The 16,339-nt window shown below is 42.8% G+C and overlaps 1 protein-coding gene across 1 annotated transcript in view; it reads left to right on the top strand.

Annotated features, from left to right (window-relative positions):
- Positions 1-16,339, top strand: part of SMC5 (structural maintenance of chromosomes 5) — a 515,710-nt gene that overhangs the window by 307,923 nt on the left and 191,448 nt on the right. The window contains exons 19-20 of the mRNA XM_053702514.1: positions 3,991-4,086; positions 4,711-4,815. Of these exons, the coding sequence (XP_053558489.1) occupies positions 3,991-4,086; positions 4,711-4,815 (201 nt within the window). The remainder of the gene's footprint in view (positions 1-3,990; positions 4,087-4,710; positions 4,816-16,339) is intronic.

Here is a 16,339-nt window from a genome sequence, read left to right as displayed (position 1 = left end):
CCCTTCCTAGGAACACTAATAGATTCAGTAGAAATGAAAATATTTCTGACGGAGGTCAGAAAATCGAAACTTTTAACTACTTGCCGAGTTCTTCATTCCATTCCTCGGCCATCTGTAGCTCAGTGCATGGAGGCAATCGGATTAATGGTAGCGGAAATGGACATAGTCCCTTTTGCTCGGATACACCTCAGACCACTGCAACTATGCATGCTCAAACAGTGGAATGGGGATTATGCAGATTTGTCTCCTCAAATTCAGTTGGACCAGGAGACCAGAGATTCTCTTCTCTGGTGGTTGTCTCAGGATCACCTGTCTCAGGGAATATGTTTCCGCAGGCCAGAGTGGGTTATTGTAAAGACCGACGCCAGTCTGTTAGGCTGGGGTGCGGTCTGGTACTCCCTGAAAGCTCAGGGCTTATGGTCTCGGGAAGAAACGCTTCTCCCAATAAACATTCTGGAACTGAGGGCGATATTCAACGCTCTTCAGGCATGGCCTCAACTAGCTACGGCCAAATTCTTCAGATTTCAATCGGACAACATCACGACTGTAGCTTACGTCAATCATCAGGGGGGAACAAAGAGTTCCCTAGCAATAACGGAAGTAACCAAAATAATCAGGTGGGCAGAGGATCACTCCTGCCATCTCTCAGCAATTCACATCCCAGGAGTAGACAACTGGGAGGCGGATTTTCTAAGTCGTCAGACTTTTCACCCGGGGGAGTGGGAACTCCACCCGGAGGTATTTGCCCAGCTGACTCAGCTATGGGGCACTCCAGAATTGGATCTGATGGCGTCCCGTCAGAATGCCAAACTTCCTCTCTACGGGTCCAGGTCCCGGGACCCCAAGGCGGTATTGATAGATGCTCTAGCAGCGCCTTGGTCCTTCAATCTGGCTTATGTTTTTCCACCGTTTCCTCTCCTCCCGCGTCTGGTCCCCAGAATCAAGCAGGAGAAGGCTTTGGTGATTCTGATAGCGCCTGCGTGGCCACGCAGGACTTGGTATGCAGACCTAGTGGACATGTCATCTGTCCCACCATGGACACTGCCAATGAGGCAGGATCTTCTAATACAGGATCCGTTCAAGCATCCAAATCTAGTTTCTCTACGTCTGACTGCTTGGAGATTGAACGCTTAATTCTATCAAAGCGTTGGTTCTCTGAGTCAGTTATAGATACTCTGATTCAGGCTAGAAAGCCTGTCACCAGGAAAATCTACCATAAGTTATGGCGGAAATATCTTTGTTGGTGTGAATCCAAGGGTTACTCATGGAGTAAGATTAGGATTCCCAGGATATTGTCCTTTCTCCAAGAAGGACTGGAGAAAGGATTGTCAGCTAGTTCCTTAAAAGGACAAATATCCGCTCTGTCTATCCTTTTACACAAGCGTCTGGCAGAGGTACCAGACGTTCAAGCGTTTGCTCAGGCTTTAGTCAGAATCAAGCCTATCTATAAACCTGTGGCTCCGCCATGGAGTCTAAATCTAGTTCTTTCAGTTCTTCAAGGGGTTCCGTTTGAACCTTTACATTCCATAGATATTAAGTTGTTATCTTGGAAAGTTTTGTTTTTAGTAGCTATCTCTTCTGCTCGAAGAGTTTCAGAATTATCTGCCTTACAGTGTGATTCACCTTACCTGGTGTTCCACGCAGGTAAGGTAGTTTTGCGTACCAAGCCTGGTTTTCTTCCTAAAGTTGTTTCTAACAAGAATATTAACCAGGAAATAGTTGTTCCTTCTCTGTGTCCTAATCCTTCTTCGAAGAAGGAACGTCTGTTACACAATCTTGATGTAGTTCATGCTTTAAAGTTCTATTTACAAGCAACTAAGGATTTCAGACAAACATCTTCCTTGTTTGTTATCTATTCTGGTAAGAGGAGAGGTCAGAAAGCGACTGCTACCTCTCTTTCCTTTTGGCTGAAAAGCATCATACGTTTGTCCTATGAGACTGCTGGCCAGCAGCCTCCTGAAAGAATTACTGCTCATTCTACCAGAGCAGTGGCTTCCACATGGGCTTTCAAAAATGAGGCTTCTGTTGAACAGATTTGTAAGGCAGCAACTTGGTCTTCACTGCATACTTTTGCCAAATTTTACAAATTCGATACTTTTGCTTCTTCGGAGGCTATTTTTGGGAGAAAGGTTTTGCAAGCAGTGGTGCCTTCCGTTTAAGGTACCTGTCTTGTTCCCTCCCTTCATCCGTGTCCTAAAGCTTTGGTATTGGTATCCCACAAGTAAAGGATGAATCCGTGGACTGGATACACCTTGCAAGAGAAAACAGAATTTATGCTTACCTGATAAATTACTTTCTCTTGCGGTGTATCCAGTCCACGGCCCGCCCTGGCATTTAAGTCAGGTAAATATTTTTTGTTTAAACTACAGTCACCACTGCACCCTATGGTTTCTCCTTTTTCTTCCTAACCTTTAGTCGAATGACTGGGGGTGGAGCTAGAGGGGGAGCTATAAGGACAGCTTTGCTGTGTGCTTTCTTTGCCACTTCCTGTAGGGAATGAGAATATCCCACAAGTAAAGGATGAATCCGTGGACTGGATACACCGCAAGAGAAAGTAATTTATCAGGTAAGCATAAATTCTGTTTTTATTGTTATGTGCCTTTAGAGACCCCCCCAAATACTTTTTTTTTTTTCTTCTTTCTTTTTTCCCATCTTTTTTTATTCTAAACCCCAAATACTTATACTGTTGGAAATGGTAGACGATTACCTTTCCAACGGTGGGTCTTGGGGATCTGTAGCTGCTGAGATACACGCATCTAAGCAGCATGCTCCCATCTCCCTATAACGGACAATTGTCAGCTTTAAATAAAGTTACGCAATTACGTAATCGCATCATTGCGCGAAACGTGAAGCCCCGGCAATGCCTGTCACTATAGAGGCCATATCGCCAGGGTGGGAGTGTATGGAGGTCCCCAGACCACCATCAATGTGGGAGACTTTGCTACGGCTTTCAAGGGGTTAATCACACCCTTTATGTCTCATTACTTATGGACTCCAAAGCTTGGGGAATTACTCCCAGGAGGAGTAAGGGATCATGGACTCTGACCATCTGTATGAAAGAAACATAATTAATGCTTAGCTGATAAATTAATTTCTTTTATGGTGGAGTCCACGAGACCCCACCCTATGTTTTTGATGTTTTTTATTTTCTTAAGTGCATTTTTTCCCCTGCTTCTTTTTGTTGCTACGATTGCTTTTTTCCCAACTAATTTTGGCTATTAGTTAGGCTGAGGTACTTGTCCGGTATAAGGAGCTTTATAGAGCTCTTGGGGTTTGGGAATTTTTTTCCTCCTCCTAGTGGTAGAGAAGAGTAATTTTCAGGAGTAATAGATCGTGGACTCTCGCCACCATGAAAGAAATTCATTTATCAGGTAAGCATAAATGATGCTGGGTATTTTCACACAAGTATTTTCAAGTGATGATGTGAATTTAGTTTGTAACAATTTGAATTTAATGTAAAATAATGTTATTCTTTTGTTTTAAAGACGTTTACTGAAAGTGAATGATTGTGCTTAGTTTCTTGGTGGTTGTATGATAATTAAAGGGGCAATAAACTTTCATTATTCAGATAGAGCATGTCATTTTTTAAAACAATTTTCTACTTTGTTGAAATCCTACCTAGGTAGGCTCAGGACTTGGAGCAAGCTGCCATTTGGTGTATGCACATATATGCCCCTTGTCATTGGCTCACCTTAGTGTGTTCAGCTAGCTCCCAGAAGGGTGGATATTATTTAAATCAAATTTGATTTAAATCATGGTTTAAATAAAAAAAAAATTGGTAAGAGAAGTAAATTGAAAAGTTCTCTGAATCATGAGATTCCTGTCCTTTTAATGTGCATTTTAGTTTAGTTTTGTTTCTCTTTCCTTCTCTGTTTTTTCACTGTAATTGTTTTTTGTAAATAATACCACAATAATCCCTTCTGATTATACTGCTCATTTGTGTAAAGAATTTGGTTTTTCATAACCCAGTCAAACCGTTTCTTCTCTTAGGCGTTCCAGTCCCTTCCAAACACCCTGGATGAAATTGATGCATTGTTAAACGAAGAAAAGTCTAGAGCTTCTTGCTTCACAGGATTAAATGCTTCGGTATGTTATCATTTTTTTAGTACTTACCATCCCACGCTGTAGTCAAGCTTTTAGTAATAATAATCTAGGCAGTAGCAACAATGTGCTTGAAATGCCAGAATGTGAATCTATTAGAATTTTAAGTAGAGACTTTAAAAAAGAACACACTGTTCTCTTCTAGCAAATGCTGTTTATCCTAGAAATTCGGTTTCTTTCCATGTGAAGATTTTTATATTTGCTGTTAAAAGCGAAGTGTAAATAATGTAAACTAATTACATACATTGGGGCCGATTTAGCATCTGTCGGACGGACATGATAAACTGCAGCAATCATGTCCGCCCGCCATACGCTGTCAGCATTTATCATTGCACAAGCAGTTCTGGTGAACTGCTTGTGAAATGCCGCCCCCTGCAGGGGGGGTTCAATCAACCTGATCGTATCTGATCGGGTTGATTGCTGTCCACCGCTCAGAGCAGGCGGACGAGTTAAGGAGTAGCGGTCTTAAGACCGCTGCTTCTTAACTCCAGTTTCCGGCGAGCCTGAAGGCTTGTGCGGAAACAAGGGGGATAGGGGCCATTCGGCACTTGTTAAATTGTCCCCAAAGTCTGCTAATTTTAGAATTTCTTTTCAAACTTTTATTTACAGGTTGTGGAAGACTATACCAAACGAACACATGAAATACAGTTGCTGACAGAGGAGCTTAATCAGAAAAAATCTGAATTGGAGGATTATAGGAAGAATATATCACAGGTATAAGATTGGGGTCCACATTTAGTTTCCTAACTTTAATATAAAGGGTTTAACGATAAACTGACTCAGCTAAAAAAATGTAATATAATTTATAATCCTTCTGTCCTTAAACGTACATAATACCCGTATGCTAAATCACTTAAAAGTAATGAAGGAAAACTGAAAAAACTGCCAAGGAAACTTCTCTATGTAAAAAAGGAAATATTTTACCTCCAAAATGTGTTCAGCTCTCAATAGTTAGTGTTCTGTAAAAAGTTATCCTTCAGCTATGGTCAGCATGTTGGGGGAAAAACAGCCAATCAGCTTCATCAGTGCTGATGTGCCACTTTGCTGTGTTCTCATGAGATTTCACATTAAACCTCATGAGATCTCTTTGTAAACTCCTTAAGCAGCATAGGGAAATAACATGACACTGCCTGTTTCCTAGCAAGTCCTAGGACTAGTATCCTGATTGGCTGCTTAAAATCCCCTTACAGTGGGATATCATTACTGAGGAAATAAGGACATTTTGAGGTAAAATAATTTCCTTTTTTACAGTGATGTTCAGGTCATTTGTTCTAGTCTGCTTTTTACAGATAAGCTGCATCACTTTCAATTGCTTCAACATCTGGGTATCATGTACATCTAACCAGTTTTGCTTTTCTTTCTAATGACACGGTGAGTCCACGGATCATCTTAATTACTGTTGGCAATATCACTCCTGACCAGCAGGAGGAGGCAAAGAGCACCACAGCAAAAGCTGTTAAATACCACTCCCCCTACCCACAATCCCCAGTCATTCTCTTTGCTTGTATCAGTTGCAAGGAGGGGTAAAGTTAGGTGTCTGATTCTTCAATCAAGAGTTTATTTTTTAAGCAGAGCAAGTTTGCTCTGGTTTTCTTTAGGGTTTAGCTGTAGTCCATGTCAGTCTCTTCAGTAGAGCAAGTGGTGGCTTTTAAGCATTTGGGAACTTGTGGGGTATAATCACCACTGGGCCTCCCAAGTAATTTCATGCTGCCCTTGGTTGGAAGTTTGAGTAAGTTTACTCAACCTTTTCTTTTTCTCTTGTAAAGGTGTATCCAGTCCACGGGTTCATCCATTACTTGTGGGATATTCTCCTTCCCAACAGGAAGTTGCAAGAGGACACTCACAGCAGAGCTGTCTATATAGCTCCTCCCCTAACTGCCACCCCCTAGTCATTCTCTTGCAACTCTCGACAAGAAAGGAAGTATCAAGAGATATGTGGTGACTTAGTGTAGCTTTTACCTTCAAGAGTTTGTTATTTTTAAACGGTACCGGCGTTGTACTGTTTTACTCTCAGGCAGAAATTGGAAGAAGAATCTGCCTGGAGGGTGATAAATCTTTATTTGGGGCCTAGTTTTCCACATGGCTTGTTAGATCACTCCTAGGAGTACTTTTTTAAGGCCCTCTGACATTGAGTGCATGGTGGGAGGGGCCTATTTTCGCGCACTTTATGCGCAGCTGATATTCAGACTGAGACATCCAGCTTCCCTAAAGGAGTCCTCTGGCAGCTAGGACCGCTATAGAGGGTTTTTATCCTGCAAAAATCGTGTTTAAGGGCAGGTAGAGCTGTGGCAGTGTGTTTGACTGTTTTTTAATGGTTTTAACGGTTTTCTAATCCGGTTTGCGGCCTAAGGGGTTAATCATCCATTTGCAAGTGGGTGCAATGCTGCTTTAGTCTCTTATACACACTGTAAACATTTCGTAGAGTTTACTACTTTTTAACACTGTTTTGCAGTTTATGTGGTAGTTTTTTTCTCTTAAAGGCACAGTACCGTTTTTGTTTAATTGCTTTTTCACATTTATTAAAGTGTTTTCCAAGCTTGCTGGTCTCATTACTAGTCTGTTAAACATGTCTGACATAGAGGAAACTCCTTGTTCATTATGTTTAGAAGCCATTGTGGAACCCCCTCTTAGAATGTGTACCAAATGCACTGACCTTTCTATAAGTTATAAAGACCATATTATGGGGGGTTTTAAAGATTTATCACCAGTGGTTTCTCAGACTGACAAAAGGGAGGTTAAACCACCTAGCTCTCCCAATGTGTCAGAACCTATATCTCCCGCGCAAGTGACGCCAAGTACATCTGGCGCGTCCAATGCGTTTACCTTACAAGACATGGCGGCAGTTATGAATCATACCCTCACAGAGGTATTGTCCAAACTGCCAGGGTTACAAGGAAAGCGAGACAGCTCTTTGGCTAGAACAAATACAGAGCTTTCTGACGCTTTAGTAGCTATGTCTGATATACCCTCACAATGTACAGAAGCCGAAGCAGGAGAGCTTCTATCTGTGGGTGACATTTCTGATTCAGGGAAGGCGTTACTTCAGTCTGACTCTGAAATGACAGCATTTAAATTTAAGCTTGAACACCTCCGCTTATTGCTCAGGGAGGTTTTAGCGACTCTGGATGACTGTGACACTATTGTAGTCCCAGAGAAATTGTGTAAAATGGACAAATACTTTGCAGTGCCTGTTTACACTGATGTTTTTCCAATCCCTAAGAGGTTTTCAGAAATGATTACGAAGGAATGGGATAGACCAGGTGTGCCGTTCTCTCCCCCTCCTGCTTTTAAAAAGATGTTTCCCATAGATGCCGCTACACGGGACTCGTGGCAGACGGTCCCTAAGGTGGAGGGAGCAGTCTCTACCCTAGCTATGTGTACAACTTTCCCTGTCGAGGACAGTTGTGCTTTCCTAGATCCAATGGATAAAAAATTAGAGGGTTTCCTTAAGAAAATCTTTATACAACAAGGTTTTATTCTCCAGCCTCTTGCATGCATTGCCCCAGTCACTGCTGCAGCGACTTTCTGGTTAGAGTCTCTTGAAGAGGCTCTACAGGTGGAGAACCCGTTGTATGATATCCTAGACAGGCTTAAAGCTCTTAAGTTAGCCAATTCATTTATTTCTGACGCCGTTTTTCATTTAACAAAGCTAACGGCTAAGAATTCAGGTTTTGCCATCCAGGCGCATAGGGCGCTATGGCTTAAATCCTGGTCAGCTGACGTTACTTCAAAGTCTAAGCTTCTCAACATCCCCTTCAAAGGGCAGACCCTATTCGGGCCTGGACTGAAGGAGATCATTTCTGATATTACTGGAGGAAAAGGCCACGCCCTTTCCCAGTATAGGTCCAACAAATTAAAGACCAAACAGACTAATTTTCGTTCCTTTCGAAAACTTCAAGAGTGGCGCAGCTTCAACTTCCTCTACTGCAAAACAAGAAGGAAATTTTGCCCAGTCCAAGCCAGTCTGGAGACCTAACCAGGCTTGGAGCAAGGGAAAGCAGGCCAAAAAATCTGCTGCTGCCTCTAAAACAGCATGAAGGAGTAGCCCCCGATCCGGGACCGGATCTAGTTGGGAGCAGACTTTCTCTCTTCGCCCAGGCTTGGGCAAGAGACGTCCAGGATCCCTGGGCTCTGGAGATTGTTTCCCAGGGATATCTTCTGGATTTCAAAGCCTCATTTCCAAAAGGGAGATTTCATCTCTCACAATTATCTGCAAACCAGATAAAGAGAGAGGCATTCTTACGTTGTGTTCAAGACCTTCTGGTCATGGGAGTGATCCACCCAGTTCCAAGGGAGGAACAGGGGCAAGGATTCTATTCAAATCTGTTTATAGTTCCCAAAAAAGAGGGAACTTTCAGACCAATCTTGGATCTCAAGATCCTAAACAAATTTCTCAGGGTCCCATCCTTCAAGATGGAGACTATTCGAACCATCCTACCTATGATCCAGGAGGGTCAATTTATGACTACCGTGGACTTAAAGGATGCTTATCTCCACATTCCGATACACAGAGATCATCATCGGTTTCTCAGGTTTGCCTTCCTAGACAGGCATTATCAGTTTGTGGCTCTTCCCTTCGGGTTAGCCACGGCAACAAGAATCTTTACGAAGGTTCTAGGGTCCCTTCTGGCAGTTCTAAGCCACGAGGCATAGCGGTGGCTCCTTACCTAGACGACATTCTGATACAGGACATTGTTCTGGCATTCCTGAGGTCTCATGGGTGGAAGGTGAACGAAGAAAAGAGTTCTCTCTCCCCTCTCACAAGAGTTTCCTTCCTAGGAACTCTGATAGATTCAGTAGAAATCAAGATTTATCTGACAGAGGTCAGGTTGTCAAAGCTTCTAACTTCCTGCCGTGTTCTTTATTCCACTTCTCAGCCGTCAGTGGCTCATTGTATGGAAGTAATCGGATTTATGGTACGGCAATGGACATAGTTCCGTTTGCCCGCCTACATCTCAGACCACTGCAACTTTGTATGCTCAATCAGTGTAATGGGGATTACACAGATTTGTCCTCTCTGCTAAATCTGGATCAAGAGACCAGAGATTCTCTTCTCTGGTGGCTATCTCGGGTCCATCTGTCCAGGGGAATGAGCTTCCGCAGGCCAGAATGGACTATAGTGACGACAGATGCCAGCTTTCTGGGCTGGAGCGCAGTCTGGAACTCCCTGAAGGCTCAGGGTTTGTGGACTCAGGAGGAAGCCCTCCTTCCAATAAACATTCTGGAACTGAGAGCGATATTCAATGCTCTTCAGACTTGGCCTCAGCTAGCTGCGGTCAGGTTCATCAGATTTCAGTCATACAACATCTCAACTGTAGCCTATATCAACCATCAGGGGGGTACAAAGACCCCCCTGGCGATGTTGGAGGTTTCCAAGATAATTCTATGGGCAGAGGTTCACTCTTGCCATCTCTCAGCTATCCATATCCCAGGAGTAGAGAACTGGGAGGCGGATTTCTTAAGTCGGCAGACTTTTCATCCGGGGGAGTGGGAGCTCCATCCGGAGGTATTTGCCCAGTTGATTCAACTATGGGGCAAACCAGAACTGGATCTCATGGCGTCTCGTCAGAACGCCAAGCTTCCTCGTTACGGGTCCAGGTCCAGGGATCCCAAGGCAGCGCTGATAAATGCTCTAGCAGCGCCCTGGTCCTTCAGCCTGGCTTATGTGTTTCCACCGTTTCCTCTGCTCCCTCATCTGATTGCCAAGATCAAGCAGGAGAGAGCTTCAGTGATTTTGATAGCTCCTGCGTGGCCACGCAGGACTTGGTATGCAGATCTGGTGTACATGTCATCCTTTCCACCATGGACTCTGCCACTGAGGCAGGACCTTCTACTTCAAGGTCCTTTCAAACATCCAAATCTAATTTCTCTGCTTCTGACTGCTTGGAGATTGAACGCTTGATTCTATCAAAGTGTGGTTTTTCCGTGTCGGTCATTGATACCTTAATTCAGGCTCGAAAGCCTGTCACCAGGAAAATCTATCATAAGATATGGTGTAAATATCTTCATTGGTGTGAATCCAAGGGTTACTCATGGAGTAAAGTCAGGATTCCTAGAATCTTATCCTTTCTCCAAGAGGGATTGGAGAAAGGATTGTCTGCTAGTTCCTTAAAGGGACAGATTTCTGTTCTGTCTATTCTTTTGCACAAACGTCTGGCTGAGGTTCCAGACGTTCAGGCGTTTTGTCAGGCTTTAGTTAGAATTAAGCCTGTGTTTAAACCTGTTGCTCCGCCATGGAGTTTAAATTTAGTTCTTAAGGTTCTTCAAGGGGTTCCGTTTGAACCTTTGATTCTATCAAAGTGTGGTTTTTCCGTGTCGGTCATTGATACCTTAATTCAGGCTCGAAAGCCTGTCACCAGGAAAATCTATCATAAGATATGGTGTAAATATCTTCATTGGTGTGAATCCAAGGGTTACTCATGGAGTAAAGTCAGGATTCCTAGAATCTTATCCTTTCTCCAAGAGGGATTGGAGAAAGGATTGTCTGCTAGTTCCTTAAAGGGACAGATTTCTGTTCTGTCTATTCTTTTGCACAAACGTCTGGCTGAGGTTCCAGACGTTCAGGCGTTTTGTCAGGCTTTAGTTAGAATTAAGCCTGTGTTTAAACCTGTTGCTCCGCCATGGAGTTTAAATTTAGTTCTTAAGGTTCTTCAAGGGGTTCCGTTTGAACCTTTGCATTCCATAGATATTAAACTTTTATCTTGGAAAGTTCTGTTTCTAGTAGCTATCTCCTCGGCTCGAAGAGTTTCGGAGTTATCTGCTTTACAGTGTTATTACCCTTATCTGATTTTCCATGCAGATAAGGTAGTTTTGCGTACCAAACCTGGGTTTCTTCCTAAGGTAGTATCTAATAAGAACATCAATCAGGAGATTGTTGTTCCTTCATTATGTCCTAATCCTTCCTCAAAGAAGGAGCGTCTTTTACACAATCTTGATGTGGTTCGTGCTTTTAAAGTTTTATTTACAAGCTACGAAGGATTTTCGTCAAACATCTGCTTTGTTTGTTGTCTACTCTGGACAGAGGAGAGGCCAAAAGGCTTCGGCAACTTCTTTCTTTTTGGCTGAGAAGCATAATCCGCTTAGCTTATGAGACTGCTGGCCAGCAGCCTCCTGAAATAATTACAGCTCATTCCACTAGACCGGTGGCTTCCACATGGGCTTTTAAGAATGAGGCCTCTGTTGAACAGATTTGTAAGGCCGCGACTTGGTCTTCGCTTCACACTTTTTCTAAATTCTACAAATTCGATACTTTTGCTTCTTCGGAGGATATTTTTGGGAGAAAGGTCTTACAGGCAGTGGTGCCTTCCGTTTAAGTTCCTGCCTTGTCCCTCCCTTCATCCGTGTCCTAAAGCTTTGGTATTGGTATCCCACAAGTAATGGATGAACCCGTGGACTGGATACACCTTTACAAGAGAAAAAAAAATTTATGCTTACCTGATAAATTTATTTCTCTTGTGGTGTATCCAGTCCACGGCCCGCCCTGTCATTTTAAGGCAGGTGTTTTCTATTTTTAAACTACAGTCACCACTGCACCCTATAGTTTCTCCTTTTTTCTTCCTTGTCGTCGGTCGAATGACTGGGGGTGGCAGTTAGGGGAGGAGCTATATAGACAGCTCTGCTGTGGGTGTCCTTTTGCAACTTCCTGTTGGGAAGGAGAATATCCCACAAGTAATGAATGAACCCGTGGACTCGATACACCACAAGAGAAATAAATTTATCAGGTAAGCATAAATTTTGTTTTTCCACAGGTCCATGTGAGGTAGGAAGACCCTCTCATACCAAGTGAGGTGTCCTGCTGCCGGACAGATTTTTGAGGTAAGTGCCTATTTCTTTCCCTGTTTTGATATAGGAGAATTTGGCACTTTGACAGTTAATTCTGTCTAAATATACAATCGGCTTCCTAGGTTAACGGTTTATTGTATGGCAGTTTTGCAGGCACTGGGGATGTTTGGAGTCTCCGTTTATTATGTTTTCACTTTGGTGTACATGTTTTTTGTTGGTGTATTAATGGCTACCCGGGAGGTTTGTTAGGCCTTGCCCACAATAGGCGGGCTTTTCTGAGATAGCAAGGATGTTTTTGGCACCCTTTTAGCTGTTTCCTGTTGTTCATGGATGTTGCAGCTCTGTTGCATAGCTCTTCAGAGGTTGTTCAGCTTCTCTCCGGTGCGTCTGTGTGGGGGTTTCCGGCAGCAAGCAGGTCAGGTAGGCACCTCAGCAGAGCTTGCTGAGGTGTGGAGGTTGCCTGTTTTTTTTGTGGGGCTGCTGCTCTGTTTATATTTAAGTTTCTGTCTAAATTTCAGGGACTATAACGTTTGTCTCTTTTTGCATTTATTTTGTGAAAAATTGTTGCTGCAAAATTTATTGTACAGTTTATTTAAGGATTTTCTAGTTTTGAAAAAAAAAAAAGTGTTTAAAATTTAAAGGGACAGTAAGGTTTTTTTGTTTAATTGAAATTCTGATTTGAACTTAGAATTTTTTATTGATTAAGGTTTTTTCCTTTGGAATAAGGTGGAGCAAGAGGCCCTGCAAGCTGTTGCTTGTTCTCTATGTTTAAATACTAATGTTGAGCCTCCTATCCCTTTTTGTTCCTCTTGTATTGAGAGAACATTGCATTACAAGGATAGACATTTTGATTCTGAGCCCTTCATTGTCTAGGGCGGATGTTGTTCAGGAGTCTCCTATTCAGGCTAATCCGCAGCTTTCTCCTCAAATGTCCCAGTCTTCTGCAATGCCCTGTGTTTTGTCTCAGGTTGGTTTTTCCTTGCAGGGTATGGCTACCCATATATCCTCGGCAGTATCTGAGGCTTTGTCTGCTTTTCCTATGTTGCAGGGGAAGCGCAAGAGGAAGTATATGGTTTCTGATTCTGTTGCAATTGTGTCTAGTGTTTCTTCTTATAAGTCTGAGGAGGAAGATACTTCAGTAGCATCTGAGGGTGAGATCTTGGATTCTGATAGTGTAAAGCCTTCTTCTGAACCTGAGGTTGTTTCCTTTAGGTTTAAGCTAGAGCACCTCCGTTTGTTACTCAAGGAGGTTTTGGCTACCTTGGATGACTGAGGCGTCAGTCATGGTTATTCCTAAGAAATCTAATAAGCTTAATACGTTTTTTGATGTCCCTTCCTCTGTGGAAGTTTTTCCTATACCAGATCGTTTCAGATATTATGAAGCCTGGGATTCCTTTTTCCCCTTCTCCAATTTTTAGGAAGATGTTTCCTATTGCTGATTATATTAAGGAATCTTGGCAGATGGTTCCTAAGGGAGAGGGAGGAGTTTCCACTTTGACCAAGAGGACCACTTCCTATTGAGGACAGCTGTTCCTTTAAAGATCTTATGGATAAGAAGTTGGAAGTTTTGCTTAAAAAGATTTATGTACACCAGGGGTATTAATGGCAACCGGCTGCATGTATTGCTACGGTTACTAGTGCCGCGGCATATTGGTTTGATGCATTGTCTGATTCTATTCAGCAAGATACTCCTCTTGAAGAAATTCAAGATAGAATCAAGGCTTTGAAGTTGGCTAATTACTTTATTGCAGATGCTTCTCTACAGGTCATCAAGTTGGGAGCTAAAATTTCGGGTTTTGCCATTTTAGCTTGCAGAGCTTTATGGTTAAAATCCTGGTCTGCGGATGTGTCCTCTAAGTCTAAGCTTCTGTCTATTACTTACAAGGGTAAGACCTTGTTTGGGGCAGGTTTGGCTGAGATTATTTCTGATATTGCGGGAGGGAAGGGGCTTTCTCTTCCTCAGGATAAAAGGGTCGGCAGAGTAATTTTCGTTCCTTTCGTAACTTCTCTGGTAAATCTTCCTCTTCTTCCTCCAAGCGGGACAGTCCAAGCCATCTTGGAAGTCAAATCAGTCTTGGAATAAGGGGAAGCAGTCCAGGAAACCTGTTGCTGACTCAAAATCAGCATGAAGGGTCTGCCCCTAATCTGGGAATGGATCTTGTGGGGGGGGCAGACTCTTTCTTCGCTCAAGCTTGGGTTCGAGATGTTCAGGATCCCTGGGTGGTAGATATTGTGTCCCAGTGTTACAAACTAGAGTTCAAGAATTTTCCTCCCAGAGGCAGGTTTCTTCTCTCCACGTTATCTGTAAACCAGATAAAAGGAGAGGCGTTCTTACATTGTGTTCAGAATATTTTTAATTATATTGTTGTAACAGCTAACTTCTTTCTTGTTCCAGCATGTGTCTTCTCGTCGTCAGATGGAGTGCTGTTGTTTTAAATGTAACAAGCTGGAATCAATGGCTGAGAGGCTCAGCTAACCACAAGCTCTTACTTATAAACTAAATGTTAGCACAGTGATTCAACAGAGGCCAGTGGTAAGACAGCAATGATACTAAACTTAGCAGCTAAACTGTCTCTATTACTTTAATTAGCTCCTACAAAACAAACAACAATTAAGTACTGGAAAGTAACTAAGTTTATAGATTTGAATATCAAAGAAAGATATGCCTTTTTGTATAAGTTTTGTCTTGCTATCCAGACAAATTCAAACTTACGTAAGCTACTGTACCTAATGCAGATCTTCTGATATCAGAGGTTTCCAGGGTAAAGGTAATCTAAATAAGACCGTCCAGGTCAAGGCTTTTCAGGGAACAGCAGTACAAATCCTTTAAAAAGCGCAGAATCCACAAACAAGCTAAAGTCATATACCAAGTCAGTTCAAATAAAGGGACAAAAGCTTAAATACCTCCCCCACTTCCCTCATCCCCCAGTCATTCTTTGCCTTTCATCCCAGGAGGTTGGCAGAGAAGTGTCAGAAGTTTTCGATAGTCTCTTATGGAGGGTAGTACTCTTCAGCATGGGACTGGAGTTTTAAGTAGTCCTGTCAGCCTCTCAGCGAGAGCATGGGAGATGCAGGGAGAGACTCTTTGCGAAACCATCCCAACTCATATTAACAACTCTACAAGCAATCAGCAATCTGTCACACTTAAAGGGCCGTGTTCCTGTTCCACGGTGTAGATTCTGGTAAGATTGTTTAATTTTACTTTCATCATGGATGTATTGTAATTTTAACTGTTTATCCGTGAGGGGCTACAACCTTTCGGGGATAACTTTAACATAGGGTCTCAGTGAGGCTCCTTTTTGTATCTAGGAATCAAGGGTTAATATCTCCTGAGGGGGGATTATTGAACAGGGGGGTTTATAATCATGTTTGTGATTCTGTCTGCTTGCTACTGTGTAGTGTTGCTTCGGCTCATGGCTATTTTGGAACATAACGGCCTATGTCTAGTGACGTAGCCTTTTCTCTTGCAAGGTGTATCCAGTCCACGGATTCATCCTTTACTTGTGGGATATTCTCATTCCCTACAGGAAGTAGCAAAGAGAGCACACAGCAAAGCTGTCCATATAGCTCCCCCTCTAGCTCCACCCCCCAGTCATTCTCTTTGCTGGCTCTAAGCACTAGGGTCTCTCTTGGGAGTGTAAAGTGAATGTGGTGTTAGAATTGTAGTTTTATTATCTTCAATCAAAAGTTTGTTATTTTAAATGGTACTGGTTTGTACTATTTACTCTCTAGCAGAAAAGTGATGAAGATTTCTGCTGAGAGGAAAATGATTTTAGCATGTTGTAACTAAAATCCACTGTTGTTCCCACACAGGACTGAGGAGTACCAGAAAACTTCAGTTGGGGGGAACAGTTTGCAGGGTGATCTGCAATAAGGTATGGTCAGTCATTTATTTCTAGACAAGACTGAGATAATGCTAGAAGACTGACAAGATCCCCATGTGGGGAGGGTAAGCTATGTTCACAGACTTAGTAAGGAATTGAATGCTTACATAATAGGGCTAATATACTGGTTGACACTTATTCAGGGCAATCGATTGTTTGGCTAAGGAAAAATCGTTTTGCAAGACACTTTGAAAGCCCCTTTGGGTTTTTTCTGGGGTTATTACCACATGGCTGTTTTTAAGTCACTTAGGAGTGATTTACTAGGCCTCACAGCTCAGGAGTAGAGTGGGAGGGGCCTAATTGCTTCAGATGCGCACTTAGAATTGCAGAGAAGTTCATGCTGCTTCACATGGAGGGGCCTGCTGATGTTTGAGGGCCTAAAAGAAGCTATATTCCCCCAAATCTGATCCCTAAGGGAAGGTAGCGCCACAGCAAGGCTGTGGCAAGGTGCTGTAGTGATTTAACCAGGTGTTGGCTTTAGGCTGCTCCGGTTTGGGCATTGTCACGGATATCAGACAGCTAAGGCTACCGCCTACAACCTCACCCCTGTTGTTTCTCAGTGGTTTTGGGCT

This window comes from Bombina bombina, chromosome 2, assembly GCF_027579735.1.
Source record: "Bombina bombina isolate aBomBom1 chromosome 2, aBomBom1.pri, whole genome shotgun sequence".
Lineage (NCBI taxonomy): Eukaryota > Metazoa > Chordata > Amphibia > Anura > Bombinatoridae > Bombina > Bombina bombina.
This window is presented reverse-complemented; position numbering and strand designations above follow the sequence as displayed.